Source organism: Equus caballus, chromosome 2 (assembly GCF_041296265.1).
Source record: "Equus caballus isolate H_3958 breed thoroughbred chromosome 2, TB-T2T, whole genome shotgun sequence".
NCBI lineage: Eukaryota > Metazoa > Chordata > Mammalia > Perissodactyla > Equidae > Equus > Equus caballus.
The window spans coordinates 64,678,869-64,701,504 of NC_091685.1; the positions used below are offsets into that span (position 1 = coordinate 64,678,869).

The following is a 22,636-nucleotide window of genomic DNA, read 5'->3' on the forward strand; positions in this document are numbered from 1 at the left end:
ATTGTTGTGACGCAGGAAACCTGGATTCCAGTCTTGCTCTGATACTTGGCACGGTTTATGCTCTTAGCAACTTAAATCCCAGTTTCTTCATCTGAAAATGGGCATAGTTCTTTAGATTGGCCCTGCCTGGGGGAAGGCATGATACTGTACGTGAGATATCTTGTGCACTGCCTGGGACCCCCACAGACAATCGTAGGTATATGTGGCATTCTGGGTGATTAAAAAAAGTCATATCTTTCATTAAAACTTTATATTAAAATATTTTGGGGAGACCAGCCCTGTGGCCGAGTGGTTAAGTTCACACACTCTGCTTCAGGAGCCCAGGGTTTCGCTGGTTTGGATCCTGGGCGCGGACATGGCACCGCTCATCAGGCCTTCCTGAGGCAGCATCCCACATGCCACAACTAGAAGGACCAACAACTAAAAATATACAACTATGTACGGGGGGCCTTAGGGCGAAGAAGAGGAAGAAGAAAGCAAAAAAAAAAAAAAAAGATTGGTGACAGGTGTTAGTTCAGGTGCCAATCTTTAAAATATATATATCTTTCATCACTCACTGATAATTCTGTAGGCATTTTACTAATACTAAATCCAGTGCATGAGTCTATAAGGATTTGCTAGAGGTCATGTAAAGCCAACAGTGACATGACACAGATGAGGATGCTGAGACCAGAAGAGGTGGGGCGTTCCCACGGTCACACATCTGGCCACCTGACCCCTGGCTAGCCAGGGTTAGAAGCCTGTTCTCACTCTATACCACCACACCTAGCACATCTGTCACCCACTGTCCCAGCCTGGCCTGCCCTTGAGTCCAAGAAGAGTAATCGTGGCCTCATTTGTTCCTGCCTCCATTTGTCCCATGTAAATGGAGGCGATGGAACAGTGAGTCGGCAGATGGTGACATCCTCTTTATAATACTGTGTTCCACTTACTGGGCGCTTGGGTCTCTGGCCTGGTTCTGCCACAGTGCTGTTCATACAGTGAACATTTCCTCATCTGTAGAAATGTCTGAAACATTTCTCTACATTTCTAAAAGTTGATGTTTTAGGCTTAGTTTTCAGACTTTCAGATTTAAAAGAACTCACTGCACGAACAGAGAGTGCTCAGGAAACAGGGTGAGACGGTTTGGTGAGCCACAGCCTCCCCATTGGCTTTGTGAAGGAAGGCCCACCTCTGTGAGGGAAAGGAGACTGTGACGGTTGATCTTTCTGTGTGATGGTGACAGTTGACCTGAGACCTTTGTGACCAGGGAGAGGGGAATGAGGCATCCTGGCTAGCTTGGCCCCAGCTGAATGGATGAACTTCTGCTTCCTTCCCTCTTAAATTTCAGCTGCCTGTTTGCCGGGGCTTCCTTATACATCGAGTGATGGTTGTACCTCCTGCGTCCATCTGAACTGTGAATGTTAGAAGAGATTATAGAGGCTGACTCCCCGCCATTTGTAGCCCAGGAAGCGGTTGGCCAGAGAAGGAAGGTGGCTCCCCTGAGGCCACACGGCTGATGAGTGTCACAGCCGGGCACTGAGCCCAGGCCCTGCTCCCAGCCCAGCGCCCCTCCCTGCTGTTCCCCACTCTCAGCCTCCTCTTTCCCCTGAGCTCCACTTTCCACCGTCATCTCCCACTTCCTCCCTCTCACTGGATCTGACCATGATGCTCTTTTTGTTATCAGTAAATGTGCTCAGTGGCAAAGTGTACTCTGTAATTAAAAATTAATCTGGTGACTAAGTGTGTCACTGTGAATATACTTCAGCCTTTAATCAGCAATGTGGCCCGAAGCCATCACTTTACCCCTCGGCCCTGTGATGTTAGGAGGGTCGAATTAGCTGACGTCAAAGGAACATTCCCATATGAGAGAAATGTTCTGCACTTCCGAAGCCCCAAGTTATACAGGGAGAACGGAACCGACCTCAGCTGCCCGTAGCTGCCTGGAGTCCCAGGAGAATAGCGGGGAGGACAGAAAACAGAGCTGCCCGCCCTGCATTTCCATCCCATGTGTGAAGGGGCATCACGGCTCCTTCTGCTTTCAAGATGGATACGGCACCAGCTTGCTGTTTGCTTTCTTGCCGTTGGTTGAGCACATTTTCACTGCGTTATTTTTCCATTGAACTTGCCGTAATGGAGTTTTCAGCTTGAATCCCAAGTTATTACAGCAAATCCTGCTGAATGGCTGAGAGGCATTTCTTGGCTTTTAGTGAAAATGGGCTTTGTGTTCTAGGCAAAAGGATGCCATTTTGAAGAGAATTGGCACAATAATTCCATGCCTGTCACACGATCACCACGTGACATGATGCGCTCCCGGCTGTTGTGAGAACACAGTGTTGTGACCAGCACCTAAGTGTTATAGATTGCAGCTACTTGGTAGTCATACAGACATAGAATATGCACAAAATGTGTATGGAAGTGTTCTGTGTATTTGATTACAGCATGGGAATTGTAGATACTCAGGACCGACGAGCGTGAGGCTGTCCTGTATAGTTTGTGACCTGCACACAGGCAGCGTGACTCTGGTTGTGCAGTCAGCAGTGGGTCGCATGCATGGGCAGTGATGCAGCTAATAGGTAAGCATGCAGGTATTGAATAGAGACATCATGTGACTGGCCCCTGGGCATGACCTGTGCCTTTCTATGTGGTCCCTGTGCAGGTTTCATGCATTTACACGTCCAGGGCTGGCATGAAGATGCCACATGGGTGGTTATGTGGTCTACAGGCAGCAAAATGTATGGATGGCCACATGGTCAGCCCACAGGCCTTGTGTCATGCAAGCTTTCTGCGATTGTGGCGAGGCAAACAGCAGATGGGAGAGACCCTAAGACAACATGTCCAGTGCTAGCATTGGGTTCCTAGGGAGTTGATAGAACTATTAGCTAGATGACATCTGCGTCTTGGATGTTTATAATAACATTTAAATATTTTACTGGTCTCTCCATCTTCTTGTTATGATGAGTTCTTCTCATTGACCTTTTCAAAACCAAAAGATACCGTTCAGTGTTTTTATTGTAGAGAAAACAAAGTCAACATTATGTATCTATATTTTTGGCAGCCACATTTCTGTGGTTCCCAAAGATATTAGTTTGTATTTTCAAAGAAGCTATCCCAAAATATCAGACCATTTACCAACACAGGGGTATTAAACTGTAAGTAGGGTGCCCCACTCTCCATCTTGCCTCTTCTTCACACAGTCCAAAAGAAGGTGATTAACATTATATTAGCTATGAAAATTTGCTTATCACAGTGGGATTTTCAAAATGATTATGTAAGTGTTCTCATTTGAATAGCACAGTTTTAGTTCTTAAATCCCTTTCACATGTATCGTCTCATCAATTCTCTGAGCAGCCTTGTTAGGTTGGCAGAGTTCTCACATCCGTCTGATACATGGGGAAAGCAAGGCTCAGAAAGGCTGTGGAACTTACCTGAAGTCACACAGTTGCTAGGAGATAGAGCTGATTCCGCAGCCAGATCATTTTCCACACCTCCCACTGCTCTCAATTGTGAACTAGGACCACTTTCCTTACGCAGTCTACTCTAGCAGAGAGCATCAGTTATTGAGGGCTGCAAATGCGAGTTAGTTTGTCCCATTTCTGACTAATATTGTAGTGGTTATTTGTCTGAGTTGGATCCAGATTTCTTTAAATATTGTCCATACTTATTGATTGTAAATCAATGATCTACAAGTATATATTCAATTCAGTCAATACACAGACTAAGTATCTACCATGTTTAAGACACTGCCGTAGGCCCTGGGATGTGTGGTAGTGTGGTGGGACCAGTAAAAATGATTTCAGGGCCGACCTGGTGGTGTAGTGGTTAAGTTTTCATGCTCTGCTTTGGCGGCCTGGGGTTTGCAGGTTTGGATCCTGGGCATGGACCTAGCAAGTGCTTGTCAAGCCACGCTGTGGTGGCATCCCACATAAAATAGAGGAAGATTGGCATGGATGTTAGCTCAGCAACAATCTTCCTCAAGCAAAAAGAGGAAGACTGGCAACAGATGTTAGCTCAGGGCCAGTCTTCCTCACAAAAAAGAAAAAGTTCAGCTCAATCCCTGCCATAAAGTCTGCTTACAACCTAGTGGCAGAAACTAACACACACACAGCCACATAGAACAATGTAGTAAGTGTGACAACAAGGATGAGCTCAGATGCTCTAGGAACACACATAAGGGAGCATTGAATTCTGACCCAGGGAAACTAGGAAGGCTTTCCAGTGCACGTTCCCATTTAGGGATATGCCTTGAAAGATGAGTAGGACTTTTAACCAGAAGTGGAGGGGTGTGTATATGTGTGTGTGTGTGTTTGCAAAGGGCTGTGGTGGGTGAGGGAGGAGGAAGTGCATCCCAGTGAGAAGGAATAACCTAAACAAGTGTGGTTCTGGGAAACAGTGTGCTCTCTGGGGCAGAACCACAGGATGTGAAGAGCAAAGGGGTGCAGAGTGGAAGGATTGAGACTGCAAAGTTCGGTCGAGGCCACAGTGTGGAGGAAACATTGAACCACATTGTTGAGCAGGGGGATGATATGGCCAGGGATGTTTTAGAAAACCATTCTGACAGTGGCGAGGTGAGTGGAGCCGAGGAGGCAGATGCTTGAGGCTAAGGCCTGTTTGGAGGCTATTGCAGAAGTCTTGGCAGAGCGTGAACAAGTCATCCCAGGTTGGGGTGAGAAGGGTTATTGTCACCGCCCCTCCATTTAGAATGAAATGTCGAGAATGTCTGCATGTCCTCTGACCCTGAGTCCACCCTGGCTACAGAATGACCTTTCAGCACAGGACAATTTGAAACCCTCCCTGATTCAGTGAAAATGCCTTTATTTGTCTACTTCTGAGAGTGTGTTTCAGCTTTTTTTTTTGCCCTGCATCCCTGAAAAATACTGAAGTCCTTGAGGTTGTAGATATACCCTGTCTTCTGTGGGACTCAGAGGCAAGTATCTTTAGTAAAAGTACCAAGTGGTGCTCCTAAGCATGCAGCCCCCTTCTCTATGAAAGCTGAAATCAGAAACAGCATTTCACAAAGATTCCTGTTTCCGTCCGTCTTCACAAGGCCCTCCAAGTGGGGTCAAGCTCAAGTGGGCGATGTCTTGTCCACACTTTGTATTGCACAATTTCTGTTGGAATAGCCCATGTGGAATGCTGCTCCCTGTGCCCACTCCACAAAGACCCTTTGCTGCAGTGTTTCATCTCTCAGACTAGTGTTGCCCCCTGCCACCGCAAGTCCTGACCCCCCCCTTCTTTTCCTTTTGGACTTTGTTTTTTCCACTTGCTAACTAGGGCCATTGGTCAGTTGAATTACGGGGACTAGCAGGAGGTGTTGTTGTTATTGATGGTCTCTGTCCTTGGGATAGGGACCAGGACAGGAAGACATTCATGCACTTAGCCAATGCTGCTGTCCTTCAGACACATCCGTTTCTTCAGCTTCAAAGTCCTCCACCCTCCCCGTCCCCTTTCTATTTACACATTGAGTGGCAAGGACTATGAAAGAAGATGCAGCATTTCAGTGGAAGAAGATGTAACATTTCAATAACTTCTCATGATCCTATATTTGGAGCTTCACTGTGATAAGAGGCTGTATCATTAAAGGAAAATACTATTTGGAGAAAACAAGATAAGTGTTCTAGCGAAAATGGGATTAGTTTTTGAAGATTATGCATTGAGAACTCACATTGTGATCCCCTGAAAGAGTGTCCTGGCTGTTAAACCCTTTGGAAATGATTATAGGTCATTTCAGATTCCCTAGAGAGTAAGGACTTCAGGTATGGGTTGGAGATAATTTCAAGATTGGAACTTTCTAGAAGGATGACATATTTTCGACTTCTGAATGACCTTGCCTCTTTACCCAAAGGAACTGCCATTAGAAATATTTGGAGACTAGTACCTCCATTTAGAACCTCTACTTCGTTAAGTAAATGAAATTGCCCAGGCCAAGGGAAGTTGAGGATCTGGGGTATGGCCTATAAAATGAGGTTTCAGCCCCCCTGGTGTCAGCATGCCCTATTCAGCAGGGGCCACCATGGCTTAAGGAATTGTGTGGCATTTTTCTTTATGGTACCACTTGCATTCTACTGGCAGCAGCAGCAATGATTACTGACTTGGTGACTTTTGGCAGTCTCCCCATCAAAGTAGCCCAATTAGATGAGGCCTTTTGGATGAAGCCTTCCCTGACCCTCCCAGCCAACATTATTCAGTTGGGTGTCCCTGCTCTGAGTCATGACTTCTTGTATGCTGATGCCCCCACTCAGCATTCAGAGAACAGTGAACGTTTGGAGCATCCAATGTGTGCCAGCTTCTCTGCTTTTATACTCCAGAAATTGGTATAAAGGTGGCTTTCCATCCCCAGACGAAAACTATGCCCTGTTCATCCATGGAGTCAAATTTGCCGTTCTCTTTTAGCCATTATGTAGGACTCTGTGACCTGCATGAATGCGTTCTACCTCTGTCTCCTGGCTTGACCATCCCCTAGAATGTACACTTTCCGGGGTCCTGTTTTATTTTTGAAAGCCACCTCTAATACTTGGGGAATAAAGTAGGGGCATAAACAAACAAATGGACTCATATTTAGAAGCTGCTCACCTTTGAATCCTACTCCTCCAGGGCCCTAACATTGGCTAGTGCTTTGTGGGAGTTGAACAAATGTTGATTGGATTGAGCTCGTTTGAAATAAAAGCCATCAGAGGACAAGTCGGTTGATCTTCAGAGAGTCCAGGGGACTGGGTGGGGGGCTGGGGGACGGGCAGGGGGCCTGGCGGGGGCAGAAGCAGGTGCAGCCCAGTGTGAGCAGAGCAGTGGTGTGAGCGCCATGGAGCACGTGTGCTTCTCCAGGAGTGCTTGCTTTGCCAGGCTTCAGTGTGCATATCAGAGGTCCCCAGAAGGCAGGAGCCACATCTTTTTTGTGTCTTTATCCATGATGGTAGCTAATATAGGGCCGGGCACAGGTGATCTGAGTTTGAATTGGCAGGCTCTCTGCAAGAGAAATTATTTTTTCTTGCTTTAGATTTCCATTTAAAAATATTCCACACTGAACATGAAGATGTTTTTGGAGTACTGGACACCTGGATTGAATATAAATGCAAAAGCTTTCTTTGAAGGACATTCTGTTTTCTAAAAGTCTTTAGGACTTTTTATTCCTGTTGTTCTAAATTACCAAAAAGGAAAAAGTAGAAGTCAAGAAGTGAGCCCGTTATGCCAGTGTGGTGAAGAGCAGAAGCAGGTGGAAGGCGCCACTCTCTCTTGTGTTCGTGTGGAAAGCCTTGAACTTGGGCTGTCACAGAAACACTGTAAAAGGTAGTGTGGATTCAGCACAAAGTAGAAGATGGGTGATTACTCTGTGGCTTCAATCAAAGCAAATCAACAAATTTGTAATTTAGTGTAAAGATCCACTTTGGAGTCTATTAAAATTTTGGCTTTCACGAACTAGTCACCTGTCCACAGTGATAACTTTTATCGACTCCCAACTGGTCTCCACCGGCCTTCCCAACTTTAGGAAGCTAAGTTCCTTTCACTCCATCCAGGGCTGCCTGTAATGAAATTCCTGGCAAACAGGCAGTCAGTCAGCCTCGATTTGAACAGTTCTGGGCAACCCGTTTTACCTTCAGAGACCTCTGTATAAGGAACGTGTTGCTTTGTAATGAAATGGCTAAATTGTGTCTTTATGTAATTCCACGCACTGGTCCTCGTCTCAGCTTTAGAGCAGGACAGATCAGGCCTTCTCCCATTTTCCAAAAGAGAGCTTCCTTTCAGGCTGACAGTGAAGTTCTCCTCGAGTCTCCTTTTTGGGGGACTGAGCGCCCCTGTCTCCTTGTAGGGTCCCTCAGAAGGCCACTGGGGTTGCCTTGGCCCCAAGACGGTCAGACTTGTCACTGTCAATGTAAAACGGGTGTGCAGGCCTGGACATGGGTGTCCTGCCCAGATCACGTTGGTGCCCCTGCACGCTGTGTGGGGGAGACGCTACACGGTGCCAGCAATTCCTCTACCAGCTGCTCAGCCAAAAATAAGTTCTCAGCTGCTGAGGGCTGATCTTTCCGCTCCCCTTCTCCTCGGAAGCTGAGAGTCCAGCGGTCTGCCAGCTGGAACTAGGAGATTGGAGATTTTTTCAACTCAGCTGAAAAGAAAAGCAGTACGAGGTTTTTCCTTTTTTTTTTTTTTTTAACCTTATTATGTCAAAGGAGTTGTCTTGTTGTTAAAGGCAAAAAATATCACCGTCGCTTCTGAATTCACTTTTCACATGGCATTAGAAATGGTGGGGCTGCATGGAGTCCAGCTGCCTGGCAGAAGCCCCTATCAAGAGAGTCAGATGTGGCTTCCGCTTGATGAAGGGCTGGTTCTGGGCAAAAGCCTGAGGGCTGAGTTCGGCTCAGCAGATCTGCTGCCAACCTTTGGATTGATAAACTGCCTGTTTGCACAGAGGACATGAGCAGCTGCCCAAACTGTGGAATTTTCCAAGGGCTGCAAAACTTTGAAGTAGGAGCTTGAAGTCATTCCTTTATTTAGCAAATATGTATTAGCACCTGCTGGGTGCCAGATACTGTGCCGGGGCTGCAAAGGTGGATAGAGGGCAGTCCCTGTCCTCAAACCTCTCCCTGTCTAGGGGGAGAAATGGACGAGAGAACAAGTGAGTGTGGTGTTCCTGTGATGGGTATTCTGCAAGTGTCCCCTTAGTGCTGGAACGTGAGAGGCCTGCAGTAAACGGTCGTGGAGATGGTGGTGGTGGTGGTGGTGGTAGCATTACATATTACTGTTGTTGTGGTTACTGATGACTACAAGGGATGTGCAACACATATAAAGGAGCAGCCACTTCTGCTTCACATGGTCTTGAGGGATAATCCTGAACTTGTGACAAAGCAGGTGATATTTGAGCTGCTTTGGAGCAATAAGGTGGACAACAGGAGTATGGACTTTCCCGAAAAGAGGAAAGTAATGTCCAAAGCGTGTGGATTAAAATGGATTATTTCGGGACCAGCAGCAGTTTCAGCATCTCTAAAGCACTGTGTGTGTTAGGATGTGTGTGGGGTGTGATAGACTGTCGTCCTAGAAATGGGGGACTTTGAGGAACTTTAAGCAGCAGAGACAAAGTCAGATGTGCATGTTACATGATCACTCTGAGGGACTGTGAGGCTGGGCTGAAACTGGATGGGGCTAGGGGCAGCCAGAGGCGTTAAAGGTGAGAAATGATGAGAGAGAGCCTGGATTAAGGCAGCGGTGGAGAGGATGGAAGGGGGGAAATAGGTTTAAGAAAAACGTCAGAGATAAGATGAGGAGGACTTCATGACCTTTGACCTATTCAGTCTGTGTGTGGGAGGGTAGTGGTTACAAGTGATGAGTGAATGAGGCTGGAGCTAAGAATAACATTAAGGTTTCCCCTTGAGTGGCTGGTGTGGAACTGAGATAGGGAAAACAGGAGTGGGAACAGAGAGAGTTGTGTCGATCTGTGCTGATCTAGAATGGTGCCCCTGCTTTTGGGGGCTGCCCCTGGAGGCAATAATGATATGATTGGAAGATGTAGGGAATGGCAGCTGTCAGGGTGGTCGTATTGCTGAGGTGGTGGCAAAAAGAGAAGGGTAAGGGGCAGTATTGAAAAGGAAGTCTCATTTATTTGGCCAGTTGGCTTTTGACAAGAGTGCCAAGACATTTGATGGGACAGTCTTTTCAACAAATGGTGCTGGGAAAACTGGATATCCAGTTTTGTGACTGACTGTAAGTGCAAAACGTGAAGTTTGACTCTTCCATTATACCATATATAAAAATTAACTCAAAATGAATCAAATACCTAAACTTAAGAGCTAAAACTATAAAACTCTTAGAAGAAACAGAGGGAAATCTTCATTGGATTTGCAACGGATTAAACGTGAATTTGCATTGGATTTGGCAATGATTTATTGGATGTTACTCCAAAAGCACAGGCAACAAAAGAAAAATAAATAAATTGGACTTCATCAAAGTTAAAAACTTTTGTGCATCAAAAGATACTATCAAGAGAGTGAAAAGACAACCCACAGAATGGGAGAGAATGTTCGCAAATTATGTATCTGATAAAGGATTAATATCCAGAATATATAAAGAACTTCTGCAACTCAACAACACAAAACAACCCAGTGCAAAAGTGGGCAAAGGACTTGAAGAGACATTTCTCCAAGGAAGATGTACAAATGGACAATAAGCACATGAAAAGATGCTCAATGTCATTAGACATTGGGGAAATGCAAATCGAAACCATAATGAGACACTGCTTCACACCCATCATAATGGCTATTATAAAAAAAAAAAAAGGAAAATAGTGGGTATTGGCAAGGATGTGGAGAAATTTGAACCCTCCTGCATTGCTGGAAGGAATGTAAAATGGTGTAACCAATGTGGAAAACAGTTTGGTGTTTCCTCAAAAAGTTAAATGTAGAATTACCATATGATCCAGCAATTCTGCTCCTAAGTATGTGCCCAAAAGAATTGAAAGCAGGGACTCAGATTTTGTACACTCATGTTCGTAGCGGCACACAATAACCAAAAGATGGAAACAATCCAAGTGGCCATCAACAGATGAACGGGTTAAACACAATGTGGCATATACGTACAATGGAATATTTTTCGGCCTTAAAAAAGAAATGAAATTATAATACCTGCTACAACATGGATGAACCTTGAAAACATTTTGCTGAGTGAAATAAACCAGATATAAAAGGACAATTTTGTATGATTCCACTTCTATTAGGTGGCCAGAATAGGCAAATTCATGGAGACAGAAAATGGAATAGAGGTTACCAGGGATTGTGGAAAGGGGGAAATGGAGAATTATTGTTCAAAGGGTATGGAATCCTGTTTGGAATGGTGAACAGGTTCTGTCAATGGATAGTGGTGATGTTTGTACAACAACGTGAATGTACTTAGTGCATTGAATTGTACACTTAAAAATGCTTAAAATGGTAAATGTTATGTATGTTTTACCATAACAAAAAAGAAGGAAGGCAGGGCAAGCCCTGAACTGGGGAGGCTCTTTGCTCAGGTTCCCATTGTTCTCCCATCTGAGTGCATTGTGAGCTTTGACGTGGCTGAGGGCTGCTGTCCACTCCTCGCGCGATTCACCTCACCTGGGGCTGGGCTGTGGGTTCATGCCCCACCATCGCTGGGCATTTGGCTGAGTAGTTGCCCCCAAAGCAGGGGAAGCTCTAGTGGGCTGAACCCATGCTGAAGGGTCCTGACCTCCCGTTCCAGCTCCTGCCTGGACAGGGGAGAGAGCCCAGACAGGCCTCTCATGCTGAGGGCAACACCAACTGGGGTTCATCCTCTACAGCCACCAGCTGCTTGCCGGGCCTGAAGTCTTTCCTCCATTTACAGCTTCCTCTCACCTGCCTGCCCAGTTTTCCCCAGGGAGGAGAGCCCTGAGGCTGCATTTTGTGAGTCTACACTCCAAAGGAGCAAGCATTCAGAACCCGCCACCTACCCCCCCCCCCAACCCCTCATAGCCCATGATGCTCCCTGGAGGCACCTGGAAGCGAGGCACCCATATCATATGTTCCAAAGAGGCTCCCAGCTTGTGGGGAGGAGTGGGAGAGGGACAGAGAGGCAGGAAGGAGCAGCGGCGATAGAAACACTGTCCCCAAGGAGGCAGGGTCACATTTGTGTAGGAAATGCCCCTTTCGCAAAAGGTTTAGGTCTGGGCAACCAAGCTATTTTAAAAAGGATAATAGAGCGATACTTTTGGGTGGCATTTGTAGTTACCTCATTTTGCAATATGGAAGCAGTAGGGAATTTTCTAGACTCGAGTTGTAAACAGAGAATTGTATCTTCCCTGCACTGAATGGCCTGACACTGGTCCTGAGCCTGGTTTCTCCTGCTGTTTGGAGGAGTTTATTTCTGAGAAACAGAGGGAACACCACGTCTGCCGTATCCTTGGACCCTGAATCCACGGCCAAAGTACGTACCTCCCAGGTAACAGAGTGGTTTCAAGTTTCTGAAAACCAGAAGAGAAAACAGCTTCCAAGCAACTGGAAGGTCAGTCCCCACGTCCCTGCACTAAAGCCAGGACACACCACCCTCAGACGGCTCCGGTTTTAGGCATATGTACATGTGAAGCTTGAGGTTCTTGTTTACCAGCCGCTACAAATTAGAAACCACGGATTAAACTGTCTCGGGACTGGTTCAAGGAAGGCCCTCTGAAGGCACCAGTGAAGCTTCTAGAAGCTTGGCAGCCTGAGAGGAAAGAAACGCCACTCAGATGACAGGCAGAAGTAGCTGTGAAGATTCCAGAAGCAAGGTGCCTCGGTGGGTGACATCCAGGAGAAAAATGACGTCGACCTGGCCCCCAAGAAAAAGTCCCGCTGTGCTGTGTGAGCGGGTGGAAGTGACACCTGATGCAAAGCAATGAGCTTGTGGTACACCTGCTGGAAGTTGTGACGGTGTGGTCCCTGCCCCACAGAGCTCCCAGGCCAGGGGAAAGGCCCCACGGGTACTGGGGAGGCCCACCAAGGAAGGGCTGGGCTGAGGGAGCCTGCAGAGGAGTCTGTGGGCCTGGACAAGGAGGACTTCTGACTGGGGCTCCAGAAGTGCTCCCTGGGGAACCGGGCCTTCGAGCTGGCTTTGACTTGTGCTCTGTGAAGAAAAGCTTTCCAGAAGAGCCCAGAGCATAGGCTCCATGTGTGTTTGTAGCCCACAGAGGCTCAGCTTGTGTGTGCCTCGCACAGTCAGGGTGCTCACTGAGGCCTCACGAAGTTGAAACTGCTTGGGGGACCCATGTGGGAGGAAGTAGCAGCTGGAAGGGGCCAGCTGGTTCCAAGCTCGGGGGCTGGAGGCGCACGGGCTGGACCCGAGCCCCAGCTTTGCACGCGCCGGCTGTATGTCCCTAGTGAGTAACGTCACCTCTGTCAGCCTCCATCCTCCGGTGACTGGGATAAAACCTGCCCCCAGCACGGAGGCTTGTTGTGAGGGTTAAAGAAAATATAGCAGTGAGCAAGCTGCAACTAGTGAGCATTTAAAACACGACAAATACTTAAAACGCGGTGGGCGTGGGGGGTACACAACTCACTTTAGAAAGCTTTTTCATCTCGAGTTGCTATAGTATTAACGGTTTTTATTTTATCTTTATGAAGCACACTTTGTTTACCTGAAAGAAAATGCTTCAGAGCACCCAGCCTCGAGCCTTGTCTTCCTCTGATGCGCGTTCCAAGCCGTCACCTCAGCCCCAGCTGGCACAGATGGGACAGCTCATCCCCAACAGGGACAGGAGAATGAGTGTTTACTGTGCGTCCTCCATGGCCAGGGAGGCAGGCATTTCACCAGGAAGTCTCTGGGCTCCTACCTCCAGAGAACAGATGCCCTGGAACTTTTCTTCTCCCAACAGGAAATCCTGAATGTGTTTCTCCCCAGCCCCTGTGATAAGTGACTGCCATCCTTGGTACGGCGAGGCGAGGACAGTGGCGTTCCTCCCACCTTTCCCGTGAAGAAGTAGATGAGCAGCGTGGGGTTTCATCACGCCCCCTCCTAATCGGGACGGGCTGCAAAGCGAACAGTTGGCATTCCTGTGGGGACAGGCCGCGCTCCCTGCAATAGGCCATCCAGGGTGGGGCTGCCTCCCTCCCTCACCTCCGATCTGCCTTCAGCAGCTGTTTCCGACAGGTGCTTGGGCTCTCCACGGCAGATGGTGACCAAAATGGGCTTGTTGGCAGGTTTTACCACATGCCGCCCTCCCATCACACACGCTGATGTGTGTACAAACTCACGTCTCAGTGCTCTGCTTTGTCCTACAGGCACCTGCCTTGGGTTTCAGGTGACACCAGAGGGCTCATTCCAGAGGACAACCTTGGTCCCCGGGGCCATCCCCTTCAATCTGAGACCCTTCAGAATTTGGCCACCAGACTGTGAAGGTGGCGTGTACCTGCTCCCAGGCACAGCTTTCTCCCTCCTCCATTCTGCAGCCATGTGTCTCCTCGCTGGTGTGTTTGCCCAGGAGTGTGGCTTTTTCCCCAGGGAGCCCCACGACTTTAGCTCGGCCTGGACGAAGCCCACGAAGGCCAAGCTGGAGCAGGCCATGGTGGCAGGACTCCAGATGCAGAGGCTGCGCTGCACTTTGCTCCCACCATCTGTTTCCTGGAGTGCGGTCTTGCGTATCGGGGACGAAGAGACCCATAGGGAGCAGGAGCTGTGTCACTGTTGACTGGATCCCCAATGCACTGGGGGCCTCATCTTCGTAAAATAGCAAGATATGTATGTGCCCCGGTGCCAGGGGACTGGGATCACACAGCTCGCCCTTGGGAGAGCCAGGAGGGAATCAGCAGGTGGGCCCTTCCCAAGAGCCCTTTGCCTCCTGCCCACCCTGCTTCTGAGCAGGGAGCTGCTCCTTAACTGCGCTGTCCCCACCCCGGGAGGCTCAGAGCATTGCCGGGGCCGTCGCCTGGCTTTGCCGCCCACAGCTTCGCGGGAGCCCCGCCTGCGCCGTGTTTGGGCTGCTCATTCCAAACAACTCACCAGCCAAGGCAACCAGATGAGGGTGACATCTGGCTTCAGACTGTTGCCAAGTCACTACTGTTCCATCCCTGGCAGGAAGGAGGTGAGCTTTTTGTGCCAGATTCTTAAAGAGAGAGAGAATAAAAATGTGTGTTCCACGCCCCACATTTTTTCTTCTTTTCATCCTGATGCCTCAGCTGTCACTTTTCTTTCTCTGGAACGTGAGCACCTAAGGACCCAATATCCAGGACTGTTTTAGAGCAGACTTTTACCAGCTGATGGTGATCAAAGTGTTGGAGTAAATGATGTGAATGGGGCGGAGTGGCGAGGTTTAGAGGAGCTTGAGGGAAAATGCACACAGGCACGCGCACGCACACACACACGCGCACACACATATACACACGATGGGTCACAAGGGACAGAGGGGCGACAGAGACGGCCTATTCGCTCAGCGTTTTCCATTGGTGAGGCTGTCTGCAGTGCGTGCACTTCTAGTGAACTGAACAGGATCAAAATAAGGCACTGGGAGCTAAGTGCCATGTGTCCTGCTCTTTCTTAGTATGGAGGAGAAATGCTAATGATTTTCACTGTGTTTGATTTCTTGTGGAGTGACAGGCACAGCCTGGTGCCTATGGGCCAAGCTGGAACTAGAAACAAGACTCATGCACTTGTGTTGGGCGGGGGCAGGGGAGAGGGAGTGTACGTGCTCAGTCAGAGGAGCGGCGAGAGACTCGAGCTGGCGGACGAGGGTGGCATCCAGCAGTCACGGCAATTCATTACCTGTGTGAACTTGGGCAAGGTACTTAACGTCTCTGAGCCCATCATTCATCTGGAAAATGAGAACAATACCCTCTTAAAGAGCATTTCGTGAACTTCCAACAAACACTTCTACAAGGTAGTCATTTTTATTTTTGAGACGAGGAAATTGAAGTACGGAAAGGATAAGTGGCTTGGCCAAGGTCATGTGGGTGAGTAGGGTATCCTAATAGGTAGTCGAGGCACAGAAAGGGGAGGGGAGAGGAGGTACGGGCGATGCCCCAGAGTAGGCAGGCCAGCACGTATTTCAGCAATGTCAGGCAGCAGACAGGGTGCAGCACAGCCAGGGCACGTCGGCGTTGTCTCCTCCACGTTGGCCACTGTACAGTGCTTACTTATCTTCAAGGCATCCAGTTTTCCCTCTTGGCATAAATTAAGCTGACAGCCTACACCCAAACACAAACGTGTTATTTTTCACACGTGAGCTGTGTCTCCCCTGCTCAGTGCTTGTTTCCTTGATCTCTTTGAAGCGTGTAGAGGTTTTCTTTATCTCTTTGAAACATCTTATTGTTTGGATCTGCTTTTATGGCCAGCTGAGAACCCCTTGAAATATATCCAGCTTGAGGAACCAAGGTGAGACTCATGCTGAGGATGGCCTTGAGTCTTGCTCTGTCAAGTGTGATATTTTCTTTGTGTCATTTGTGAATGGGATAAACAAGAGTTATGTATCTCACAGTGCACAGGCTGATGTAACACACCCATGTTCTCACAGTCAGCCATTTATCAGCTCCCTGCAGTCCATGGTCAGAATGAGGGATAGATTTTAGGGTCATGATGTGAGTCAGCAGGACCAGATGGGGGTTCTGGCAGCAGTCCAGGCGAAGGTTGGTGATGGCTGTGCGTGGGAAGTGTCGATGAGGACAGGGGTGATTTGTGCACCATTTAGGATGAAGTGTCAAGATTCGCTTGATAAACATGTTTTGCTGTGAGACGTTGGACAGGGGAGGGTTGACAATAGCAATGAGATGTATAGCTTGAGGGATAGGTGGCTCGTGGTGTCGCGTACCAAGAGAGGGAACAGGAGGGGAGGAACAGCTTTGGGAGAGGATAATAATGGCTCCAGTTTGGGCTGTGCTGTGTCTGAAGCTCTGGGGTTTGGGGGTTGAGTGGCAAGATTTAGTAAGAAGTGAAGAGAAGGGTCTGGATCCCAGGAAGTGATGGGGGGTAGAAATATGGAGTGTAAGTCATCATTGGTCTAAACAACATGGTACCTGGCATATAGGATGGTTTGCATTTTTATTGTAATTCTTACTTGCTCATTATATTTGTATGTCAATGCCCATTCTTCCTCCTGTGAGGATTGCATCTTGAGTCCTGACCAGAGACCAATCCTGGGAGTTCTGTCTGGGAGCACTTTAATCTTTGATCTACTCTCGCAATGCAAAGATTCTTTGAGTGGATTAATAGGATTGCAAAGAAGAACCAAGAGATATAAACTCCTTAGGCCTTCGGTAAAAAGCAATGGACATGCTGACAAGCTTCTACATCAAATTCTAATTTTGTTTCAAGGGTAACCATGAGATCAGGAGCACAGCAGAAAAACTGTGTCGTCACAAACAGGGAGCCAGCTTACTGACAGGAAACGCAAGCCAGAGATAAATGGCCACATCTCTGGGAGGAGAAGCATAAAAATCAGGGTTCTCAGGATCATCAACTTGGACCAGCCTTATTTTACATCTTATAGTGATAGTCAAAGGAGAATATGTAATAAAAACATCCCAATTTTTAGATGAAGTTAATCTCTTCCATCATCTTGGAAACAGAAAATGTGAGGGAACATACTGCCGTGGGCCAGGTACATTGCCACACGGTGGACAGGGAGCAGTTTGTAGTTAAGAAAGCAGCTGTAGTGTGAGAGGTTAAGACTGTGGGCGCGGGAGTCGGACTGCTTGGGTTCAAACGCTGACTCCCGCCTTCTCTGTGCTGAGTGTCCTCCTTACAGAAGTTGGGTTAATAATATTACTTTCATCAGAGGGGCTGTTAGGAGGATCACACAAGTAACACATGCAGGGCACTGCCTGGCACACAGTAAGAGCTCGGAATGTCAGATCTTAACTCCTCTCCATCTCTACCGCTCCTCCCAACATGCACATTCTATTCCTTGTCTTCCAGAAACACCAGATTTTCACTGGGGTCTTAACAGATATCCATCGAAGTATTTCCTCATAGAGAAAATTAAAGGATAACAGATTATCCTCTGAGGCCTGTGTCTAGGTTCTCCCCAATGGCACGGCCAGTCCCATCCACTGCTGTGCAACTTGTGACGTTTGGTACATGCGCACACTGAGCACTTGGCCAAGGGCCGCCAGTGCCGTGGGAAGTCTGGTCCACAGGCTCTGTCTTCATCTACCAAAAATCTACATGACATGTGAAAAATTAAGTCACTCATTTGCTTGTGCCCGGGAGAAACAGGAAGGCTGGAATGAGGCTTCAGTTCGCCAGACTCTGGTTTTCCCACCCTCTCCAGGCATAATCCCTGCCACCGCAAGTTCTCCCACTGTGACATCCCAAGGGCCCAAAAAGATCATAACATCCTCAACAACGACTAACACAGCAGCAAGTGCTACTGAAATGGAATATATTATTTCAAATACATAACCTAATCTAGTCCTCAGAGCAGCACTGAGAGGTAGGCATCTTATCCCCATTTTGCAGAAGGGAGGGCCAAGCCTCAAGTTCTCCTGGTTTGTTAGAGCCGAGAATAGAACTCAGACCCCTCTTGTCGCTAATGTCCACACGAACAGGACCTACTTGAGGAGCCCTGGAGATATTCCAAGGAAGTTTTGATACTTAGAGATACAAAGTGCTCGTTTAAATATATAGCACCATTGTCCTAACTCCAGTTAACATGGGTTTCTATTGCCCTAACCAGAAAGCATGCCAATTATAGTGTATTACCAAATTTAAGTTGTATAATTAGCTTATGTTCCTGCCATCTTCTCTTGAGGGCGTTCCAGTTCTTCCACTGGTTCTGAGCCTTGAAGAAAATGAAAATTATGCTTTGGCAAAGAACACCCATAGCCTATCTTCGATTCATCTTTTTTATTTTCTCATTTCTTTCCTCTCTCCCTCCCTCCTTCCCACCCTTCCTTTTTTCTCTTGAAAAAATCCTGACTGTACTTCCTTGCTAAGAAGCTTAAACAGCCTGAATAGAGAGTCTTCATTAATCCAGACCCCTCCGTCTTATCTCCGCTCGGGTTTTATTTCGTCCTTTATTACTGTATTAGCAATTAGAAGAACTGAGGAGGCCAGAGCCCTCCAGTGATGACTGCTTAGACGTTGAGATGATGTTGCCTGAAACTAGAAAGCGGTGCATGCTCATCACCTGCGGCTCCTAGACCACACACTGACAGTATCTCGGGGAAACAGCCCTCGGCAGGCCGTCCTCCACTTACTCACACTGTGTCATCTTTAAGCTTTAGAGGAAACTAACAAAAGCTGCTTTTCTTTCTTTATTTAACATCATCATATATTCTCTACCACGTGAGGCTGGAAGCTAAAGTATTAACGCAAAAATGTATCTTAAATGCATTTTCTCTTATAGCTTTTATTTTATTCTGCAGTCCTAGTTTTAGCTTCCTTTGATAATAAAAAAAAAAATTCCAATCATTTAATTCTTCGCCCTAGACAATCCAGTATGGGGTTATACAGATTGCAGCCCGGGGGAGAATTTCTGCTTGCAAGCTGGCCAGCCTGTTTGTAGTTGACAGATGTAACCTACTCCAGGGCAGGGAAAGTCTCAAGGGAGGTTTTAATTTCTTAATATTGAAATGAGCACAACTTTTATTGTCTTAATCAGTGAATAAAAAAACAATAAAGTTGCTAAGTCTCATTTTTTAAACTCCGTGTAAGAGGATTTTAAGAAATTGCAATTGCTTTTTAAGTAACTATGGAAAGTTAATTTTCTCTGTGTTTGGGAAGATTCTTCCAGCAGTTCTGCAGATAGATAGTCGTACTGCAGTTAAGCAAACATTTTTCTACGCTGTTCTGTAGACACCAGCCCTTGGCAGGGAGAGGGCGTGTGGTGAGATGTGCACAGAGTGGTCCTACTTAGTCTTTGAAGAGGACGTGACTTGGCTGTCATCACATTTCATGGATACAGGAGTATCCATTTAAAATTGCAGCAGATGCCTTTTAATGCAAACGGTATTCCTTCAGAATATATGCTACTTTAGGCAAAGGGCTATGTTGCATATTTCTGACTATGAATAAAGAAAGGATTTACTGATGATAATTGAGGGCCTTTATAAAGTCTTAACAAACGTGTTTCAACTGTTTGTCTGAACAAATAATTAATTTTATACACAAGAAGCTGATGTATTACATGCAGTCATTCTTGTGTATTTCTTAATTTAATCCAACTTAAAACCACATTTCTTAAAGCTGACATTTCCTCAGTTGCAGGGGCCAAATGCCGTTCACTTCTGGCTCCCTAGTACCTCGTACAATGCCTTAATAGGGATGCGATAAATGTTTCTTGAAGTAAATTGAAAAGGAAAACTGATAAGCTCTATAGGTGTGTATATGTATGTGTGGATATATAGAGATATTATATACAATATAAAGCATTATTGTTACAGATGTCGAGCCAAGATGCTCAGTGGGAGCATACCAGAGGCTCAGGGCAGGGCTTATGCATTTGAAATCAAAACACAACTTTGGAATATATAAAGAATTCTCAAAACTCAATAATAACAATAAATAAATCAATTAAAAAATAGGTAAAAGATTTGAATTGACACTTCACCAAAGAAGATACACAGAAGGCAAATAAGAACATTAAAAGATGCTTAACATTATTAGTCATTAGGGAAATGCAGATTACAACCACATTGCAACACTGCTCCACACCAGTTAGAAGGGCTAAGTTCAAAAATAATGGCAATGCCAAATGGCGGCAAGGATGCAGAGCAGTAGGAACTCTCAAACATTGCTGGTGGGAATGCAAAATGGTACAACCAGTTTGGAAAACCATTTGGAAATTTCTTATCCAGTTTAATAGACATTGGCCACGTGACCCAGCAATCCCACTCCAAGGTTTTTACCTAAGAGAATTAAGACTTACATTCACACAAAAACCTAAACCTAATGTTTATCGCAGCTTTATTCATAATAGCCCAAACCTGGAAACAACCCAGATGTCCTTCAGTTGGTGAATAGATAACCAAACTATGGTGTATATATATATATACACATATATACTTGAGAAGGCCCTAATCTCTCCCCTCTGGCTGACCTTGAGGCCCTGTGCAAATGAAGAGAAAAAGATAAGGCAGAGTAGAAAACTGCTGTAGCAATGAAGCTGTGTTTGCTGCAACACACACACAAGGCCAAAGGGCAGGAGCCTTACAGCCCCACAGCATTTAAGGAACCCTAAATTAGTCATTAGTTGGTTATGTGCTAACCAAGCAGAGACCTCAGTGCCCTACGTGAAAGGGAATATAAGCTTTACAGAGTTAGTTCAAGAAAGTCATTAAACAAATGAGCAGAAACAGCAGCAACAACAAGCTGAAGGGGAAGGTAGTCTGATTTTCAGAGTTACCACATTATATTATTTAGAATGCCCAGTTTTCAAGAAAACAGTATGAGACAAAGAAACATGAGAGTAAGACTTACTAGACAAAGACTTTAAATCTATTCAAAGCTATTATAAATAGGCTCAAAGAACTGGAGGAAACCATGTCTAAAGAATTAAAGGAAAGTATGAGAACAATGTCTCACCAAAAAAAGAATTTCCATAAGGAGATAGAACTATATAAAAAAAAGAACTAAATAGAAATTCCAGAACTAAATAGGAATTCAAAGGTACAGTAACTTGAAAAAGAAATCACTCAAGGGGCTAAGCTGGCAGAAGAAAGAATGAACAAGCACAGATAAGTGAATTGGGATTATCCAGTCTGAGGAACAGAAATGAAAAAAAGGTGATGTTGGCACAACTCTAAGACTATGCTAGAAACTACCAAAGTGTAAACTGTAGGAAAAGCAGGTTTTATGGTGTGTGAACCATATCTCAAGAAAACGGTTATCTGAAAACAAGAAGCACAGTTTAGAGAAGGCTCTGGAACAAACAGCTCAGAGAGAACATGTTTAACAGGAGGGCGACCTCCTGGTTTCACCTGCTCACTTTACACTGAGGAACCTGAGGCCCAGGTGGCTGAAACGGATGGCCCAGTGCTTGTAACCGAAGAGACGTGGACTTCTTCACCTGTCCTGCAGGTGCAGTGACCAGCTGTCCCAAGTAAGCCAAGACTTTCCTAGTTTTAGCATGAACAGTCCTGCATCCTGAGATGCAAATCAGGACATTGGCCACTCTGCCTGGAGTTCCTATTGGGCCGAATCTTTCCTGTGGCTCTGAATCCTTGAAGTTCACACATGCATGAGAAACGGTGGGACTCAGGAGTTCCTTTCCCTTGCTGAATTCAACGCTCTCAACTTCAGCAGCTGGTGTTTTGCTTTAAGTTCTTGTCTATTCAATCTTTTGGAATGAAGGAGCTTTCCTTTTAATGAAATCTGCATTTCATCCCCAAGGTGAACGCCAGTGTCCTTGGCTTCCTCTGAAAAGTGACAAGTGGATTCTTTTGTATCCTAAATGCTACGAATACAACAAAAACAGAGGTCGTAGTTAATTGACCTCAGATATGAAAAAGCAGATTATAACCCCTTTGAGATATATACAGAGGAGAGAGAGAGAGAGAGACCCATTTCCTGTAAAACTGAAAACCATGAAAGGAAAACTCATATAGGAAAAGTCATTTGAATTCCTTTTCAAAACCAGCAGACCTCAAAGGATAGATCAAATCTTGAGAAACCGTCAGTCCTTGACCGTGTGATGGATGAAGTCACCTCATGGTGGAGGAAGCACTGTGTAAGCGGGAGCCAATGGCAGGGGCACGTTCCAGCTGTACAACCCTGCGCTTCTCCCCCGGGCTGAAGCAGGAGTCCCCAGCTCAGCCTCTCTCCTTTCCAGGCCGAGGCTGCAGCCCTGCCCAGCGCAGCCTGGTGGGCCTCCACCTTTCACGGCACGCAGTAGAGAAGAAGGAAGGACCCAATTCCTCTTGCTCCCAGGAAACGGTGCTTGGCATTCGTAAGGTGTGCGGAGGTAAAGGGTAACAATTAAGAAATGCAAAAATAAACAATAGCCCCTTCCTTCCCCAGCCTCCCCGCCTTGGCTCAGTTGGTCTTCAAGACATCTCTGCAGACGAGCAGGTGAACCTCAGAGGCATCTGCCGGCTTTGCCGGGTTCAAGTGGTTCCTTTAATCTTGTAAAGTGCTCCTGCCTGTCACTGTGATTACAGGGCGGTGGGTGAACAGAAAGTGTGTAGCTGGGTTACCTTAAATGGGAGCGAACAGAAAAAAAGACTGTAAACTTGATGCCCCTAAAGGCTCTTGTCCCGGCTGCTCTCATCTCTGC

General features: G+C 46.5%; 1 protein-coding gene across 9 annotated transcripts in view; it reads left to right on the plus strand.

Annotated features, from left to right (window-relative positions):
• MSRA (methionine sulfoxide reductase A) overlaps positions 1–22,636 on the plus strand; it is a 384,931-nt gene that overhangs the window by 349,981 nt on the left and 12,314 nt on the right. Inside the window, exon 6 of one of the 9 annotated variants that reach the window (XM_023636242.2) lies at positions 1,331–1,719. The exons of the other annotated variants lie outside the window; for them this stretch is intronic. Within the exon in view, the coding sequence (XP_023492010.1) occupies positions 1,331–1,393 (63 nt within the window). The 3' untranslated portion in view covers positions 1,394–1,719. Of the gene's footprint in view, positions 1–1,330; positions 1,720–22,636 lie in introns of those variants that run through there. 9 annotated transcript variants of the gene reach the window in all.